Below are 14941 nucleotides of genomic sequence, written 5' to 3'. Positions count from 1 at the left end.
ATGGGTTTTTCTTTTTTGCCAGTATGTATATAAATCAGCATGGGAGGGTCCATGGCTCAGTGGTAGAGCATCTGCTTGCAGGGGCGTAGACTTGCCAGTTTCCCTGGGGTGGGGGCTGGGCTTGGGGCATTGCTATGACATCATAGGGAGGAGCCAGTGACATCACAGGGAGGGGCCTCCGTTGCGACTATCTGTTAGAAAATTCTTCCTAATGTCTAGACGGAAACTCTTTTGGTTTAATTTCAACCCGTTGGTTCTGGTCCGACCTTCTTGAGCAACAGAAAACAACTCAGCACCCTCCTCTATATGACAGCCCTTCAAGTACTTGAACATGGTTATCATATCTCCTCTCAGTCTTCTCCTCTTCAGGCTAAACATACCCAGCTCCTTCAACCTTTCTTCATAGGACTTGGTCTCCAGACCCCTCACCATCTTTGTTGCCCTTCTCTGGACACGTTCCAGCTTGTCTACATCTTTCTTAAATTGTGGTGCCCCAAACTGAACACAATACTCTAGTTGAGGTCTAACCAGAGCAGAGTAAAGTGATAACCTCACTTCGCGTGATCTGGACACTATACTTCTGTTGATGCAGCCCAAGACTGCGTTTGCCTTTTTAGTTACAGCATCACACTGCTGACTCATGTTCAGTGTTTGGTCTACTAAGACCCCAAGATCCTTTTCACATGCACTACTGCTCAAACAAGTCTCCCCCATCCTATAATGATGCATTTGATTTTTCCTACCTAAATGCAGAACTTTACATTTGTCTTTGTTGAAGTGCATTTTATTAGTTCTAGCCCATTTCTCCAGCCTGTCAAGATCATCCTGCATCTTGGCTCTGTCTTCTACCATATTTGCTACCCCTCCCAATTTAGTATCATCTGCAAATTTAATAAGCATCCCCTCTATTCCTTGTGTAGAAGCAACCTTTGTGTATATGGAGGAAAAAAGACCTCGAAAAGGTGCTTCTGTGGTGAATGGAGCTGCTGCATGGGTCCCTACCAGAAGAGAACAGTCCTTCCAGTCTGACGGCTCAAAGTTATGAAGAATTTTAAAAGAAACTCCAGCACCATGAATCCGACCCAGAAATAAACTGGCAATAGATAGATATTGCTCCCTATGGCTACCCTCTGAGAACAGATGGGCTGCCACATTTAGCACTGATTGAAATTTCCCAAGTAGTTTTCAAGGGCGGCCTCACATAAAGTGCAATACGGTAGTCAATCCTCAAAATTACTGTACCGTGAACCAGTGAGGCCAGATTCACAGTGCTTACAAAAGGAGAACGTTTTCAGCCTAAAAGAAGCTGGATCTCATTAAACCCCTAAGCTCTGTTTTGTATGCTGCCTCAAACTTTTCACAAAGCAGAAACTTTTGAAATAACTAGGAAATAAATACCCAGAAAAAAACCCCTACACATTATGGAAGTCTACTAAACCATTAATTACCTGGAAAGGAAATGCATAGTTGAAGTAGGCTTATACTGAGATAGCCCTTGGTCCATCAAGCTGAGTACTGCCTACTCTGATGGACAGCAGCTCTCCAGGTCCCCAGGCAGAGAAAAGTCTTTTGCAAGCCCTGCGACCTGAGATTTTTAACGGAAATGTCAAGGATTGAACCTGCGACTTCAAGCAGGCAACGCATGTACTCTACCGCTGAACCACAGCCCTCCCTTATATGTAAGAAATAGATTCTAAAAAACTGCACCCAATACATCAGGCAACTCATTCTCTTCAGTATATTTTGGTTTAAAAACTTGTAATACCTGACATTGGGATCGGCAGTGGCAGCGTGTAGGGGTAATCTCCCATTTTTATCAGGGATGTTCTGTTTGGCACCATTTCTCAGCAGGCTGACACAACCCTCCAGCCACCCCTGAAAGCAGATCAAAGAGACTAACAATACAACGAGGCTTGAGCAATTAGGGTCAATAGGAGATGCACCTTTAAAAGACACAAAACGACAACTGTATTATGAATTTGTCTCTACATGCATCCTTTAAAATTTATCTTCAAGACCCAGTGTAATGGTTCCCCCCCCCCATTAAACTACCTTTGCACCTTATTAGCTTTGCCCTCCATATATTTATTTTCATCTAACGTTTCACTGAGACTAAATGTATTCAGACGTCAAGACATCAGGGGTTCTTCACCTGTGGTCCATGGACCCATGGGGCTTCTCAGAGCCCATGAACCAGGCAAAAAAAATGATTTTTCCCCTTTGAGTTCCTTCCAGTTACTTTGAAAATTCTCTCTCTCTCTCTCTCTCTGTGTGTGTGTGTGTGGGGGGGAAATCTTCCATATGATGTGACATGAATTCAACTTGAAGTGTCTTGGGAAATTCTGGTATTCCTTGACACAAGTCTATACTCGTCTGGCAAAGAGAGCTATGAAAGCTCTGATTTCATTTTCTACTACATACCTTTGTGAGTCAGGGTTTTCAGCAAGTCAAAATTGGTTGGATGTCAAAGACGACATGTGTGCTGCCATGTCAAAGACTGCTCCACGATTTCAGCTTCTTATTCATGCCCAACAACAGCAGTCTTCTCATCGAAATTTACTTTTGAGCAGAATCAAACGTTACTTTTTGTTTGATTTGCACAATTTGGATTTATTTCATTTCCCCCCAAGAAGTAGCCACTAATTAAAATAAATTGCACAAAAATGTTGTGTGTTTAGTGCATTTATGTGGGGGTGGGGGGTGGGGTGGGTCCATAGCTTTCAACAGATTCTGAAATGGGTCTGTGGCCCTAAAAAGGTAAAGAACCATTGAATTAAACAGAGATTTGGTGGCATCGTGCCCTAACACAGCTTGTTTGCTGAGCTTGCATGCTCCCCTTCCTCCTTCTCTAGTATCCACAGCTTGATCAAACACTTCCTGGTTTGATCTAAACAGAGCTTCTGTGGCAGATTTGTGTTTGCCTCCAAAGCTGGGATACTAAACTGGAAATTAACAGAAGTTTAGAATATCAACTTGTGTGGGAACTCCCATTTGCTGAGGTCCCTGCATTCAAACATCACAGCAAACTGGAGTTTGACCAAACTGAGAAGTACTCGGACAAGTGCTGCGTAGAGGCAAGGACACGTGCGAGGCAAGGACACATAAGCTCTGCGTAGAGGCAAGGACACATAAGCTCTGTTCGGCTTAATTAACGAACCCTCTGTTTAATTGCAGTCTGTCATGACATCTGAATGCAATCTGAAAGAAAGAAATCTTTATACCAGGTAGGTTGCCAAAGAAAGACTGGTGCGTCCAAAGGCATCTTGGGTGTTGATGTTTGCTCCCATCTTCAGCAACAACTTCACCGTGTCCAGTTGGCGTCCTGAGACGGAATGCATCAGTGGTGTACAGCCTTGGAAAGGAAAAGGGTAGGAAGGTTAACTTCTTAAGATCTTTAGTCTGTTCAAGGAACAAGCAGGAGATATTTTTTGTTGGCGCTGCATGTCAACCTGTGTGTGTGAAAGCCTGGATACCTATCTAGGAAGTCCTGACTCTTGCTCTATAGTTAATATTTAGTGTTTATATTTATCGAGAAAATTTCTAATCCACTTTTCAGTGAATAGTGCTCCTCAAGCAAGGCCCATACAATGAAACAAATGACAAAACACTAAAACTGGTTTATCTAAACCACTGTTTCCCAACCTGTGGGTTGAGATCAAAAAGGGGGTAACGAAGCCACCGCAAGTGGGTCACAGGTAGGGTTGCCAGCCTCCAGGTACTAGCTGGAGAACTGCTGCTATTACAAATGATCTCCAGCCGATAGAGATCAGTTCGCCTGGAGAAAATGGCTGCTTTGGCAATTGGACTCTATGGCATTGAAGTCCCTCCCCTTTCCAAACCTTACCCTCCTCAGGCTCTGCCCCCAAAATCTCTAGGTATTTCCCAACCCACAGCTGGCAAGTGGCACCCCTAGTCACAGGCCAGCCCCCCCAATGGCCACCCTAGCCTTTTCCATTGCTCTATTTTGTATCTCGGAAACCCAAGATCTGACCCGGAAATAGTATCTTCATGTCATACATTAGTTGGTTTTTTCCCTTCCTTCCTCCTTCCCCCCCTCCTTCTCCATCTCTGATGCTTCCTACAAATAGCATAAATTGTTAGTGCTGCTTTGTGATTATGTTATATTATAAATGTATCTGCTGCTGTGTCTGTAAGGGCGCCAGTTTTATTGTTGCACTTATGTAATTACTTACTGTTTTTAGATTGTTTTAAAAGGCTGTGAGCCTCTCTGAGCCTGGCTTGGCCAGGGAGGGGGCGGGCTAAAACCCCAATAAATCAAATCAAATCAAATCAAAATCCATCCTGATGGTCACTAGAATGAGCAAAAAATCTTGGGGATTAGAGGAAGTAATAGAGAAGGAGAGGGTGGTCAAAGGCTAGAATGTAACCTCCATATGAATGACTGTGTATGTCGGAATGCCACTTGCTTGGGGTTCAAAGTGGGGGGCACTGTGCCCTTTATGTGATGTTTGTTGCATTCTCAAAAACATCTGGTTACCCACTGTAGCAAATGGAATGCTGATCTCAATGGGTGCCTAGGTCATCGTTTGCCTAGAGAGCCAAAAAACCTTGGGCCAGTCTTGAGTGGGTCACCACACTAAGTGAATTTGGTTTTGTGGGTCACCATACCAAAAAGGTTGGGAACTGCTCACCTAAGCAATGGAGAGAGGCGAATTCCGTGCCCAGCCATCAAAACAACAGGTGCTAGGGTTGCCAGCTCTGGGTTAGGAAATACCTGGAGATTTTGGGGGCAGAGCATGAGGAGGGCAGGATTTGGAGAAGGGAGGGACTTCAATCCCATCGAGTACAATTGCCAAAGTGGCCATTTTCTCCAGATAGGGTTGCCAGGTCCCTCTTCACAGGAGTTTTTTGGGGCAGAGCCTGAGGAGGGTTGGGTTTGGGGAGGGGAGGGGCTTCAGTGCCATAGAGTCCAATTACTAAAGCAGCCATTTTCTCCAGGTGAACTGATCTGTATTGGCTGGAGATCAATTGTAATAACAGGAGATCTCCAGCTTCTACCTGGAGGTTGGCAAACCTAGGACACAGCCCAAATCTCTTTTTTTTGCAGTAATTCATACTCAGAGTCTAGCTCATAGAAAACTACTGTATCTTTTTAATCGGTTTCTTTCATTATTAAAATGCTGGTCTCGTTAGTTTCTCTTTAGAAAGGGCCTGTTGAGACATTAACAAATCTTCCATAATAACCACCAGGGAAGAACCAAGTACTGGTTCCATAACGAGGTTCTTCCAAAATGTGACCCATCTCAGACATGAGGAAGCAACATACTTCTCATTTTAGTTTCACCCTTCTTGTGCATGCTAGACTCTTCTTGTAAACATGGAGCACAGAAATGTATAAATAGGCAGCTGAGAGTGAATTCAAATGCTCAGAAAAATCTTCCTAAGTGAGCACCACGGCAGGTATACAGATGATGGATTGTGTTTTAGAATTCTCAGGCATGGCAAAACTGGGTGTATGTGCAAAGCCGGCATTTCAGGGACACGGCGAGGCTAGAAACCCTTTTCTTCCTCACATCCCCCATACATGGTGTTTTTGAGTTGGGGGTAGAGATGCCAACTTCCAGGTAGTAGCTGGAGATCTCCTATTACAACTGATCTCCAGCTGATAGAGATCAGTTCGCCTGGAGAAAATGGCCACTTTGGCAATTGGACTCTATGGCATTGAAGTGAAATGCCTATAAACTTCATTTATAGGGAATTATATAGTCTTTTATATATGTGCACACTCACACAATATATAAGGTGCTATGCTCAGGTATAAGGGCTAGCATCAGGCACAAGTATATTCTTATGCACACATATGTAAAGGCAATGCCCCCATGTATAAGGGGTAAAACATTATTCTTAGGCTCAGATCCTTCTAATGTGTAATCACTTAGTTAGCATGAGCTGGCAGCCATTCCTATAAGGTGCCAGTGAAATCCTCTTCGCTCGCCTGGTACAGCCACCCACCCTAATGAGGCCCAGGCAACGATTTAGGATACCAACGGTGTCAGTTAGGAATGTTCTGTTTCGTTTCTTCATTAGCAAATCAAGTAGCCATCTATGTAACGCCTTAAGGCTACGCTAATAGGGTATGCTAATCATCTTGTGTACTTATCTAATGTGTATTGGTTCTTTTGTTATACGTAACCCAAATGCCTGCCCTCTATCCTAAGTCTATAAAGAAGGAGGCCTTTCTTTGTTCTTGGTGTGGATTGCCCCGTGCCTCATTAAGGGCATCCCACCTGCTTCTGTTTTATTGGGCCAATAAAAAGAACTGTTTATCCTGACAACCTTTCCGGTATTACTTTATTGGGACAATCAAAGGTAATCCAGGCATTACAGAAGTCTCTCCCCTCCCCAAACCCTGCCCTCCTCAGGCTCCACCCCAAAAACCTCCCGCCAGTGGTGAAGAGGGACCTGGCAACCTTAGTTGCCATCAACATCTTCCACTTGCATTCTGAAGACATACAGTCCTTCTAAGCCACCGGCAATGTGGTGCTGGTTGCTACCTCCAGAATGAAATTATGGTTGCTATTGCCAGCATTACATTGGGGGAACACTGGGTATATATGCCTCACTTATAAGGTAAAGGTCCCCTGTGCAAGCACCAGGTCATTCCTGGCCCATGGGGTGACGTCACATCCCGATGTTTACTAGGCAGACTTTGTTTACGGGGTGGTTTGCCAGGGCCTTCCCCTGTCATCTACGCTTTACCCCCAGCAAGCTGCGTACTCATTTGACCAACCTCGGAAGGATGGAAGGCTGAGTCAACCTTGAGCCGGCTACCTGAAACCGACTTCCGTTGGGATTGAACTCAGGTCGTGAGCAGAGCTTAGACTGCAGTACTGCAGCTTACCACTCTGCGCCACGAGGCTCCTATGCCGCACTTAGAAGTAAATAAAGAACTGCACACATATCAAGGGTTCTGGAATGGAGAAGATGAAAGTTATTAAGGAAGGAACTTATATCGAACTATCATGTTGAAACGGATAGTAAAACCAGCGAACCTTGGACATTGGTTATATCTTCTAGCAACTGGGAGCAAGATAAACAGCAACTTTACCCTCACTATCGCAGCATTCTAATATTGAAGGATCTTCACGAATGACAGCAGTCAAGGTATTAACGTCCCCATTGGCTGCTGCTTGGTATACCAGAGTCAGGTCAATTTCTTCCGCTGAATCACCTGCACAGTTACATAAAAGTAAAGGACATGGCACGTGGGTATAAGGGGGAGTCATATAAAAAGGTTAAACCAACCTCCCACAGTGGCCAGCTTACGCTCTTCCTGACAGCTGCCCAGGTCCTGGGATGAGAGTGCAGAGGCTGTGGAAAAAGGTGGCACAAGGCCCGAAGGGCAAGAAGAATCACAGCTTATTTGCCTTCCAGTTCCTCTGGGGGAAGCTGTTTCAAGGTGGGAACCACTTGCCAGCAACGAGTCCTACTGCATAATGGCCTTGGCCACTTTTCTGGAACAAGGGGTGGGTGTCACACTGGGGAACAGTCCTCAGGACAGTTTCAGGTGGTACGCCAAAAGCCCACCTGTGGTTCTGAGCCACTGACCTGAGCATATCACTGATACGATAGGAAAAAAGATCACCACTTCCAGTGGTGAATGTCTGGTTTATAAGACTTTGTTGTGTAGTATCGGGGGAGATACACTTTATGAATAACATAATTATGATCATGAAAAATATCATTAAAATAATGTTTTGGCTGCAAATAGAAAACAGTAGTTAAAACATCCTTCCTTTCCCCAAAGAAAAATGAAGAACTGAGTTAGGAGAGCTGCTGCCAGGCAGCAAACAGGAAGGAATCAATTAAGCTAAGATACAGAAACAACAAAGGAAGGAGTAAAATTTAAAGGCACAGTAGCCCTGGAAAGTTGCAACGGTATTTTTCCAGTCCACACCAGCAGGCCACAAACCAGTCATAGAAAAGATGGGAAAATAACACAGAAAACATCGGAATGCACCAGACTGGCAATAACATGTTGTCCATTCCTGAGTAAATGACTAATGTGGAAGCAACCTTGCTTAAAAAGTCCAAAGTGGTTGAAGGTTACTCCTGCTAAGAATTGGCTTCAAAACATGTGCTCTGCTAAAAGGTATTTTCTGAACCATTTTAGAACCTGGCTCATTTCCTAAACAGAGCTCCCCTGAAGATCAGGTTCCCAACTGTAGCTAGGGTTGCCAACCACCAGGTACTATCTGGAGATCTCCTGCTATTACAACCGATCTCCAGCCGATAGAGATCAGTTCACCTGGAGAAAATGGCCGCTTTGTCAATAGGACTCTGTGGCCATTTTTACACGGTTAATTTTGATGCTCGCTCAAAGCTCTTTTTAAAAAATGCGACTTTAAAAATGCCTTTTCACAGTCCCGACGCAAAAAGAGAAGTTCCACTCTCCCCACTCGCCTGCTCCTTTGTTCCTGATTGCATAGTCATTAGCATATGCATAGCTAACATGCCTCTGTTGTTTTGCATTGTTCCTTGAGGGTGATTCTTCGCAGCAAACACCAAAGGTCGGGTTTAATGGGCTCTTTGGTAATGCGAAGCAGGTAAGTGCCGGCTTCGCAGTCACTTCCGGAATGATGGTTCAGCGTGCAAATTTTTTAAAAAAAAATGTGAGGCAATTCAGCCTGGAACATGTTGCTAATTACCATGCAAAAATGGCCTATGACATCGAAGTCCCTCCCCAAACCCCGCCCTTCTCAAGCTCCATCCCAAAAACCTCCCGCCGGTGGCGAAGAGAGACCTGACAACCCTAACAGTAGTCCTACAGTCATTTTCTTAAGCATTTCTTATTTCCTAGGATGCTTGCTGGCCATAGAAAATTAGTCTGTTACAGTACAATCCAAAGAACATTTTCCTGGGAGTAACCCCTTTGAAAAGACCTGAGCAGGATTTTGATTAGACCTGCTTAAGACTGCTCTCTTAGTTACTAAATCTTCCAAGACTTGACTTCATTCTCTTCCTGAACTGCTTCATTGGCCTTGGCAGAACAGATGCTATCAGGAATCTCAAAGAGAGGTAAGGGTTTGGTCCTCCTGCGATTTCCATCAGTGCAAATCACTCAAATTGCCAGAACAACTGCGTAAGAGAAAGCCACCATGAGGCTTCAGTGCCTTTGTGACCTCAGTAACGTTTATGCCAATCCCTTCCCTCCTCTCTCACCAATTTGCATGATTGCAGCTCCATCAAGTAGCTCGGTATATTTCTTGCTGGTAAATCAAGAGGTTGCTTGGCAACGAATTATCCCTCGCCTCAAATGAAATTATTCATATGTGCTGCAGCCTTTGGTCAGCACACAAGGAATCACATGCCCTCTTAACGCTGGTATTTAAAGTGGAATATAACAGCAGCAACCTCATAGTAATGAGGCAATAAATAAGCAGAAACAAACAACTGGTTTTCTGGTCCTGGCTAGTATTCTTCCAGCACATTCCTGATTTCTGAGGACGAAGGTCCTCAGGAGGCCAGGAAGGGGCTGTGCTGGCATTGGGCCCCCCATGCTGGCGTCCGGGCTACTTATGCTGCCGTAAGTGGCCCCAACGCTGTCGGGGAGGCCTGGATGCCAGTCTCCTGGCGCTGCCGCAGCCTTCTGCTGGTGTCCCACTGGTGTAAAGGCCCTCGCCAGCATTTCGGGGTGTGTGTGTCCCAGCATCCTGGGGGGGAAGGCATTCCCAGGGCGTTATGGGGGGAACCTGCCTGTAGGCAGCCTCCTGTCCCCTTTCGCCCCGGGTACACCGGCAGAGAGAAGAGCGAGAAGAACTATTCTCAATGGGGTGAAAAGACCCATTTTAAGCTTTCGGCGGCTGTGGAACAGCTCAGGAGGCGCCGCAGCAGCGCCTCCTCCCCACAGTCCCCAGCTGCCTAAAGGTCAGGAACTGGCTGTGTGTTATTGTACAGGGCTCTAGGTCCCAGCACAATGGGTACCACTCTGCTGTTGGGATTTTCTGCTCATGGGATCTCTATTGCTCAGTCCCTATTGACCTTGATTGCTCCTGGACATAGCCACACACAATAGGTCTGTAGAGTAGTGGTTAGGAATGAATGAGATGAACCACACAGGTACAGCTAGTGTTCATATGCACAACAGAGGACACTGCTTTGGTCAAACAGAAAAGTCCCCAAATGCTGCTCATCAGCTTCTCCAGGTCATGTTTCCATATATAGTTCTATCATTTGGCCAGAATCTTATTGGCTGGCATGGTATAGTGGTTTGAGTGTTGGACTAGGATCTGGGAGACCTAGGTTCGAATCCTTGTTCCTCCACGGAAACTTGGTAGGTGACTTTGGCTAATCACATACTCTCAGCCTAACCTCCCTCTCAGGGCTGTTGCCATAAGGGTGATGCTGGTGCTTTCAAGTCATTTGTTTTAGAATTAGCCATCATACTACACTGTTTGTCTTTCGTTCTCTCTGTGATATTTCCTTTTCCCTGCAGAATTCTGAAATGCTGGATCCATCATGGAGTTCATTATGAGTCACTGCTGCTAGGGGGCCTCATGTATTCCTGCATCCTGCTCACGTACCACGATTGCGACCAATGCAAGCATCTCGAATAGGCATGGAGGCCTATCAGAAACCAAATCAGGAGGTGACGTGAGGAACAATGTGTACTTCTTACGCTCCCAAATCTTTCCAAAATGACACAGAGGAGGTTATGAGAAACCATACTGAGCTCTGTATATGAATGCTGGTAACTGTCTAAATCAAAGGGCAGCCTTTCTTTAAAAATGCCAAGCCAGTTAGAACTATAAGTAAAGCTCTCAGACTGAAGGGCACTTCAAAGATTACCAGTTTCCTGCACATAGCATAATTCAGTGTGGGACAATCCGTGAAAGCTGCAGATAGATCAGAACTATCTTGCACATGCACATTGCACATGCATAGGGTATGTGGCAGAAACTGCAGAAATAAATATTGGAGAAGCAGGGCGCAGGGTTAAAGGCTGTGGAGCACAGTGGATAGTGCAAAAGGTTGGTCCCTTTGTCTTGGAACATACAAAGAGTGGAGAATGAGATACACACCCAAGATGCAAAGTACATCTTAGTGACCTGGAGACCCTTCCCCTAAGTTCCAGATATGCAGGACAAGCTACTTGGTGTTGTGAAAAAGCACTTTGCACATTCTCAGAGGCACAGAGATTCTGTGATTTGATGACTCCGAGTAGGGTTGCCAGGTCCCTCTTCACCCCCAGCAGGAGGTTTTTTGGGCAGAGCCTGAGGAAGGCAAGGTTTGGGGAGGGGAGGGACTTCAATGCCATAGAGTCCAGTTGCCAAAGTGGCCATTTTCTCCAGGTGAATGTATCTATCGGCTGGAGATCAGTTGTTATAGCAGGAAAGCTCCAGCTAATACCTGGAGGTTGGCAACCTTAACTCTGAGTGAGACACATTAACGAAGGATAGGGCTGTTGTCGCTGTCAGGGTTGCCAGGTCCACCTGGCCTCTGGTGGGGTGGGTGGGGGGTTAGGGTTGTTAGCTCTGGGTTGGGAAATTTCTGGAGATTTGGGGGTGGAGCCTAGGGAGGACCTGGACCTCAGTGGGGTAAAATGCCATAGAGTCCACCATTCATAGCACCCATTTTCTCCAGGGAAACTGATCTCTCTGCAATCTGCAGATGAGCTGTAATGCCAGTACATCCCCAGGTCCCACCTAAAGGCTGGCAACCCTAGTGGCTATTGGGCTTATTAACTAAAAATCAAGCCTCCTGATTCAGAGGCAGCTTGCCTATTTTTATATGCTGGGAACAAGCAACAGGGAACAATTATCTTCCTTGTGCTCTGCTACTGGTCTCTTGCCCTTTTCTACTTGTGCTCTGCTTGTGAGCTTTCCCAAAGACCTCTGCTGGTTGCTGCAGGAGACAGAGAGCTGGACTGAGTGGACCTTTGATCTGATCTCCTAATGCTCTTATGCCTGCACAGTAGAGTTGCTAACCCTTAAGAGGGGTCTGGAGTTGGGGTCGCCAGGTAGACAGTATTGTCCCAAACAGTTCAGTTTTCCCACAGACTGTCTGGGGAAAACAACTGACATACAACTGATATCTAGATAGGGTTGCCAACCTCCAGGTACTAGCTGGAGATCTCCTGCTATTACAACTGATCTCCAGCCAATAGAATAATAGAATCATAGAGTTGGAAGGGACCACCAGGGTCATGTAGTCCATCCCCCTGCACAATGCAGGAAATTCACAACTACCTCCCCCCCACACACACCCAGTGCTCAGAAGAGGCCCTCCCTCTCATGAACTGCCTAAGGTCATAGAATCAGCATTGCTGACAGATGGCCATCTAGCCTCTGCTTAAAAACCTCCAGGGAAGGAGGGCTCACCACCTCCCGAGGAAGCCTGTTCCACTGAGGAACTGCTCTAACTGTTAGAAAATTCTTCCTAATGTCTAGATGGAAACTCTTCTGATTTAATTTTAACCCTTTGGTTCTGGTCCAACCTTCTGGGGCAACAGAAAACTACTCGGCACAATCCTCTATATGACAGCCTTTCAAGTACTTGAAGATGGTTATCATATCCGCTCTCAGTCTTCCCCTTTTCAGGCTAAACATACCCAGCTCCTTCAACCTTTCCTCATAGGACTTGGTCTCCAGACCCCTCACCATCCTTGTTGCTCTCCTCTGGACACGATCCAGCTTATTCTTAAATTGTGGTGCCCAAAACTGAACACAATACTCTAGGTGAGGTCTACCCAGAGCAGAGTAAAGCAATATCACTTCTCCGCTGAACTCCCCCCGCTTCTCAGACTCCGCCCTCCTGAGGCACCGCCCCCAAATCTCCAGGCATTTCCCAGTTCGGAGTTGGCAGCTGAAGTGCACAATCCCCATTCATGTCCACAATAAGGGCATCTCCACACTGTGGAAAGGAAATGTGGCATGGGGTTTCACGGACTGGAAAAGTCTTTGCGGTTGGAAGAGTTCTTAGTGCCATTCTCTGCCCCTGCGTTTGGAAGAGATGATGATGATGATGAAGAAGAGTTGGTTTTTATATGCAGATTTTCTCTACCACTTAAGGGAGAATCAAACCGGCTTACAATCACCTTCCTCTCCCCACAACAGGCACCCTGTGAGGAAGGAGGGGCTGAGAGAGTTCTAAGGAGCAGGGAAACCAACCCGGTTCACTAGATTAGAGTCCTCCGCTCTTAACCGCTACACCACGCCGGCTCTCCACAGATCACAGGGTTGGAGCCCTAGCTCGGAGAACAGGAATAGTTAGTATGATACTTTTGATATGGTAAAGAGAATGAGCAAGCACTTTCATTCACCAGCCTTATTGTGTATTCGGTACTTTGATTAAGGCCGGACTCTGCTTCCTTACCAGCTTTCGCATTTTGTAGGGGCAACCTACCGACAGCTTGCTTTGTGGCCCTGTTGAGGCCATAAAGAATTATGTTGCAGAGCAAAGACTGATACGAATCACTTCTTCTTTACTGGGTGTGCAATTCATATGAAAAGTTACCAGAATCTGCAAACTGAGCATTTAGAACAGAAAGCCACCAACAAAATCAGGCAAAAAAGGTCATCATCCTAGAAATCCATACAGAGCTGGTGATTTTATTTCCATAGCAACCTTTCCTGTAGAAAATATACCTTTGCTTTAGGAATTGGTTTGTATGATGGGTATTTTAATATTTCAGTACTCCTTCAGTCAACATAAGGATTTCTTTAAGGAAAAGGAAATCTCCAGCCACAGAACATCCAAATAGGTATGCTATGTAATTCCAGAATCTATTATTTAATCAGTCAACATAACGCTTTATATTTGTAGTTGTTGTTTTTGTTTTTCCAAGGAAGGAGGTATACAAGCTGTTGTATTTGGAAAATGTTAAATACTGCCAGTTCTTCCAAAACAACTTAACACTTTCCGTTAACCATAGACTATACTATATCAGTGGCTGCCCTGAAAACAGATGGAAGAGGAATTGCTCTAAACAAAGGTTATAATGTGCAGATAGGTAAATTAGAGATGAATTCCTGCTGCCCGAGACCTCCCATGAACATGAAATGTTCTGCATAGTGTTCTTAAGAAGGCTACCGCGACCGGCACGCTCGTTCCCGAACGGATTTCAGCATTAGCAGCAAGCAACTTACCTTTCTGTTGATCAAACACCGAGGAAGTGCTAAAATCCATTGCTGCCTATTGCATCTTCTTTAAGTACTCCAGGAAAATAACATTGCTGAGATCACCGGAGCAACAACTCCTATATTACACTAGTGAATGAGGCATGCAATTTCATTGCTGTTGTTGTCAAGACTTCTGGTCTGAATTAAAATTTATGGCTGCCGGTTATTGTTCAAGCAAATATATTGCCGGTCATGCAAGAGGAATTGCATCTTCCATTTGTTAAAGATCTGGCCGGAAACAATCCTTGGAAATGGCCTCATGTATCCCTGTTTCATGGGAAATATCATCCGTCTTTGGTTGTGTCTGAAAAGGGCTCTGCTGACTGTGCAGCGTCAGCTACAAGAATGCTGTGCTTAAAATTGCAGTCTGCTCAGATGAATGAGAATCCAGAATGTCAGACGGAGCATGTGCAAAGCTTCCAGTGCATTTGAGATACGGATGCGCTCCCTACATAGACAAAACAACATATGCTGTGGTGAAAGACGAGAGAATAATCTCCTAATTCTGTATTGCATAAAGACAAGCGGTGAGCATATGCTCTGAAGCTTGTCAAGTATATCATCTCTGCTCCAGTCAGCCAGCCATCTAGGTCTATACTTGGGTGATTTCTACAGCATTTAATATACTACATTGTTTACAGTAATATAGATTGAAATGCCATAAAGAAACCAGTTTCGTGTTCTGAGACGGTTAAAAACCCACCTCCCCTATTCTCCAATGATTAAATGTTTCTGGACACATATACCACAGTGCTGATGATTACAAAATTTTATATTTGGAATGATGCGCACTATTCGAG

At 45.2% G+C, this 14941-nt stretch overlaps 1 protein-coding gene across 2 annotated transcripts in view; it reads right to left on the bottom strand.

The window, feature by feature from the left end:
• The window catches only part of ANKRD55 (ankyrin repeat domain 55), a 39263-nt gene extending 25061 nt beyond the window's left edge, over positions 1–14202 (bottom strand). Inside the window, exons 1-4 of one of the 2 annotated variants that reach the window (XM_056848733.1) lie at positions 14109–14202; positions 7070–7192; positions 3222–3352; positions 1766–1875 (exon numbers count right to left, since the gene is read on the bottom strand). In XM_056848733.1, coding sequence (XP_056704711.1) covers positions 1766–1875; positions 3222–3352; positions 7070–7192; positions 14109–14148 — 404 coding nt within the window. In that variant the 5' untranslated portion in view covers positions 14149–14202. The remainder of the gene's footprint in view (positions 1–1765; positions 1876–3221; positions 3353–7069; positions 7193–14108) is intronic. The other variant, XM_056848734.1, reaches the window with a different exon arrangement.
• Positions 14203–14941: the final 739 nt, after the last annotated feature.

This window comes from Euleptes europaea, chromosome 4 (genome assembly GCF_029931775.1).
Source record: "Euleptes europaea isolate rEulEur1 chromosome 4, rEulEur1.hap1, whole genome shotgun sequence".
In the NCBI taxonomy this organism is placed as follows: Eukaryota; Metazoa; Chordata; class Lepidosauria; order Squamata; family Sphaerodactylidae; genus Euleptes; species Euleptes europaea.
The sequence above is the reverse complement of the archived record's forward strand: the minus strand, read 5'-3'. Positions and strand labels throughout refer to the sequence as shown.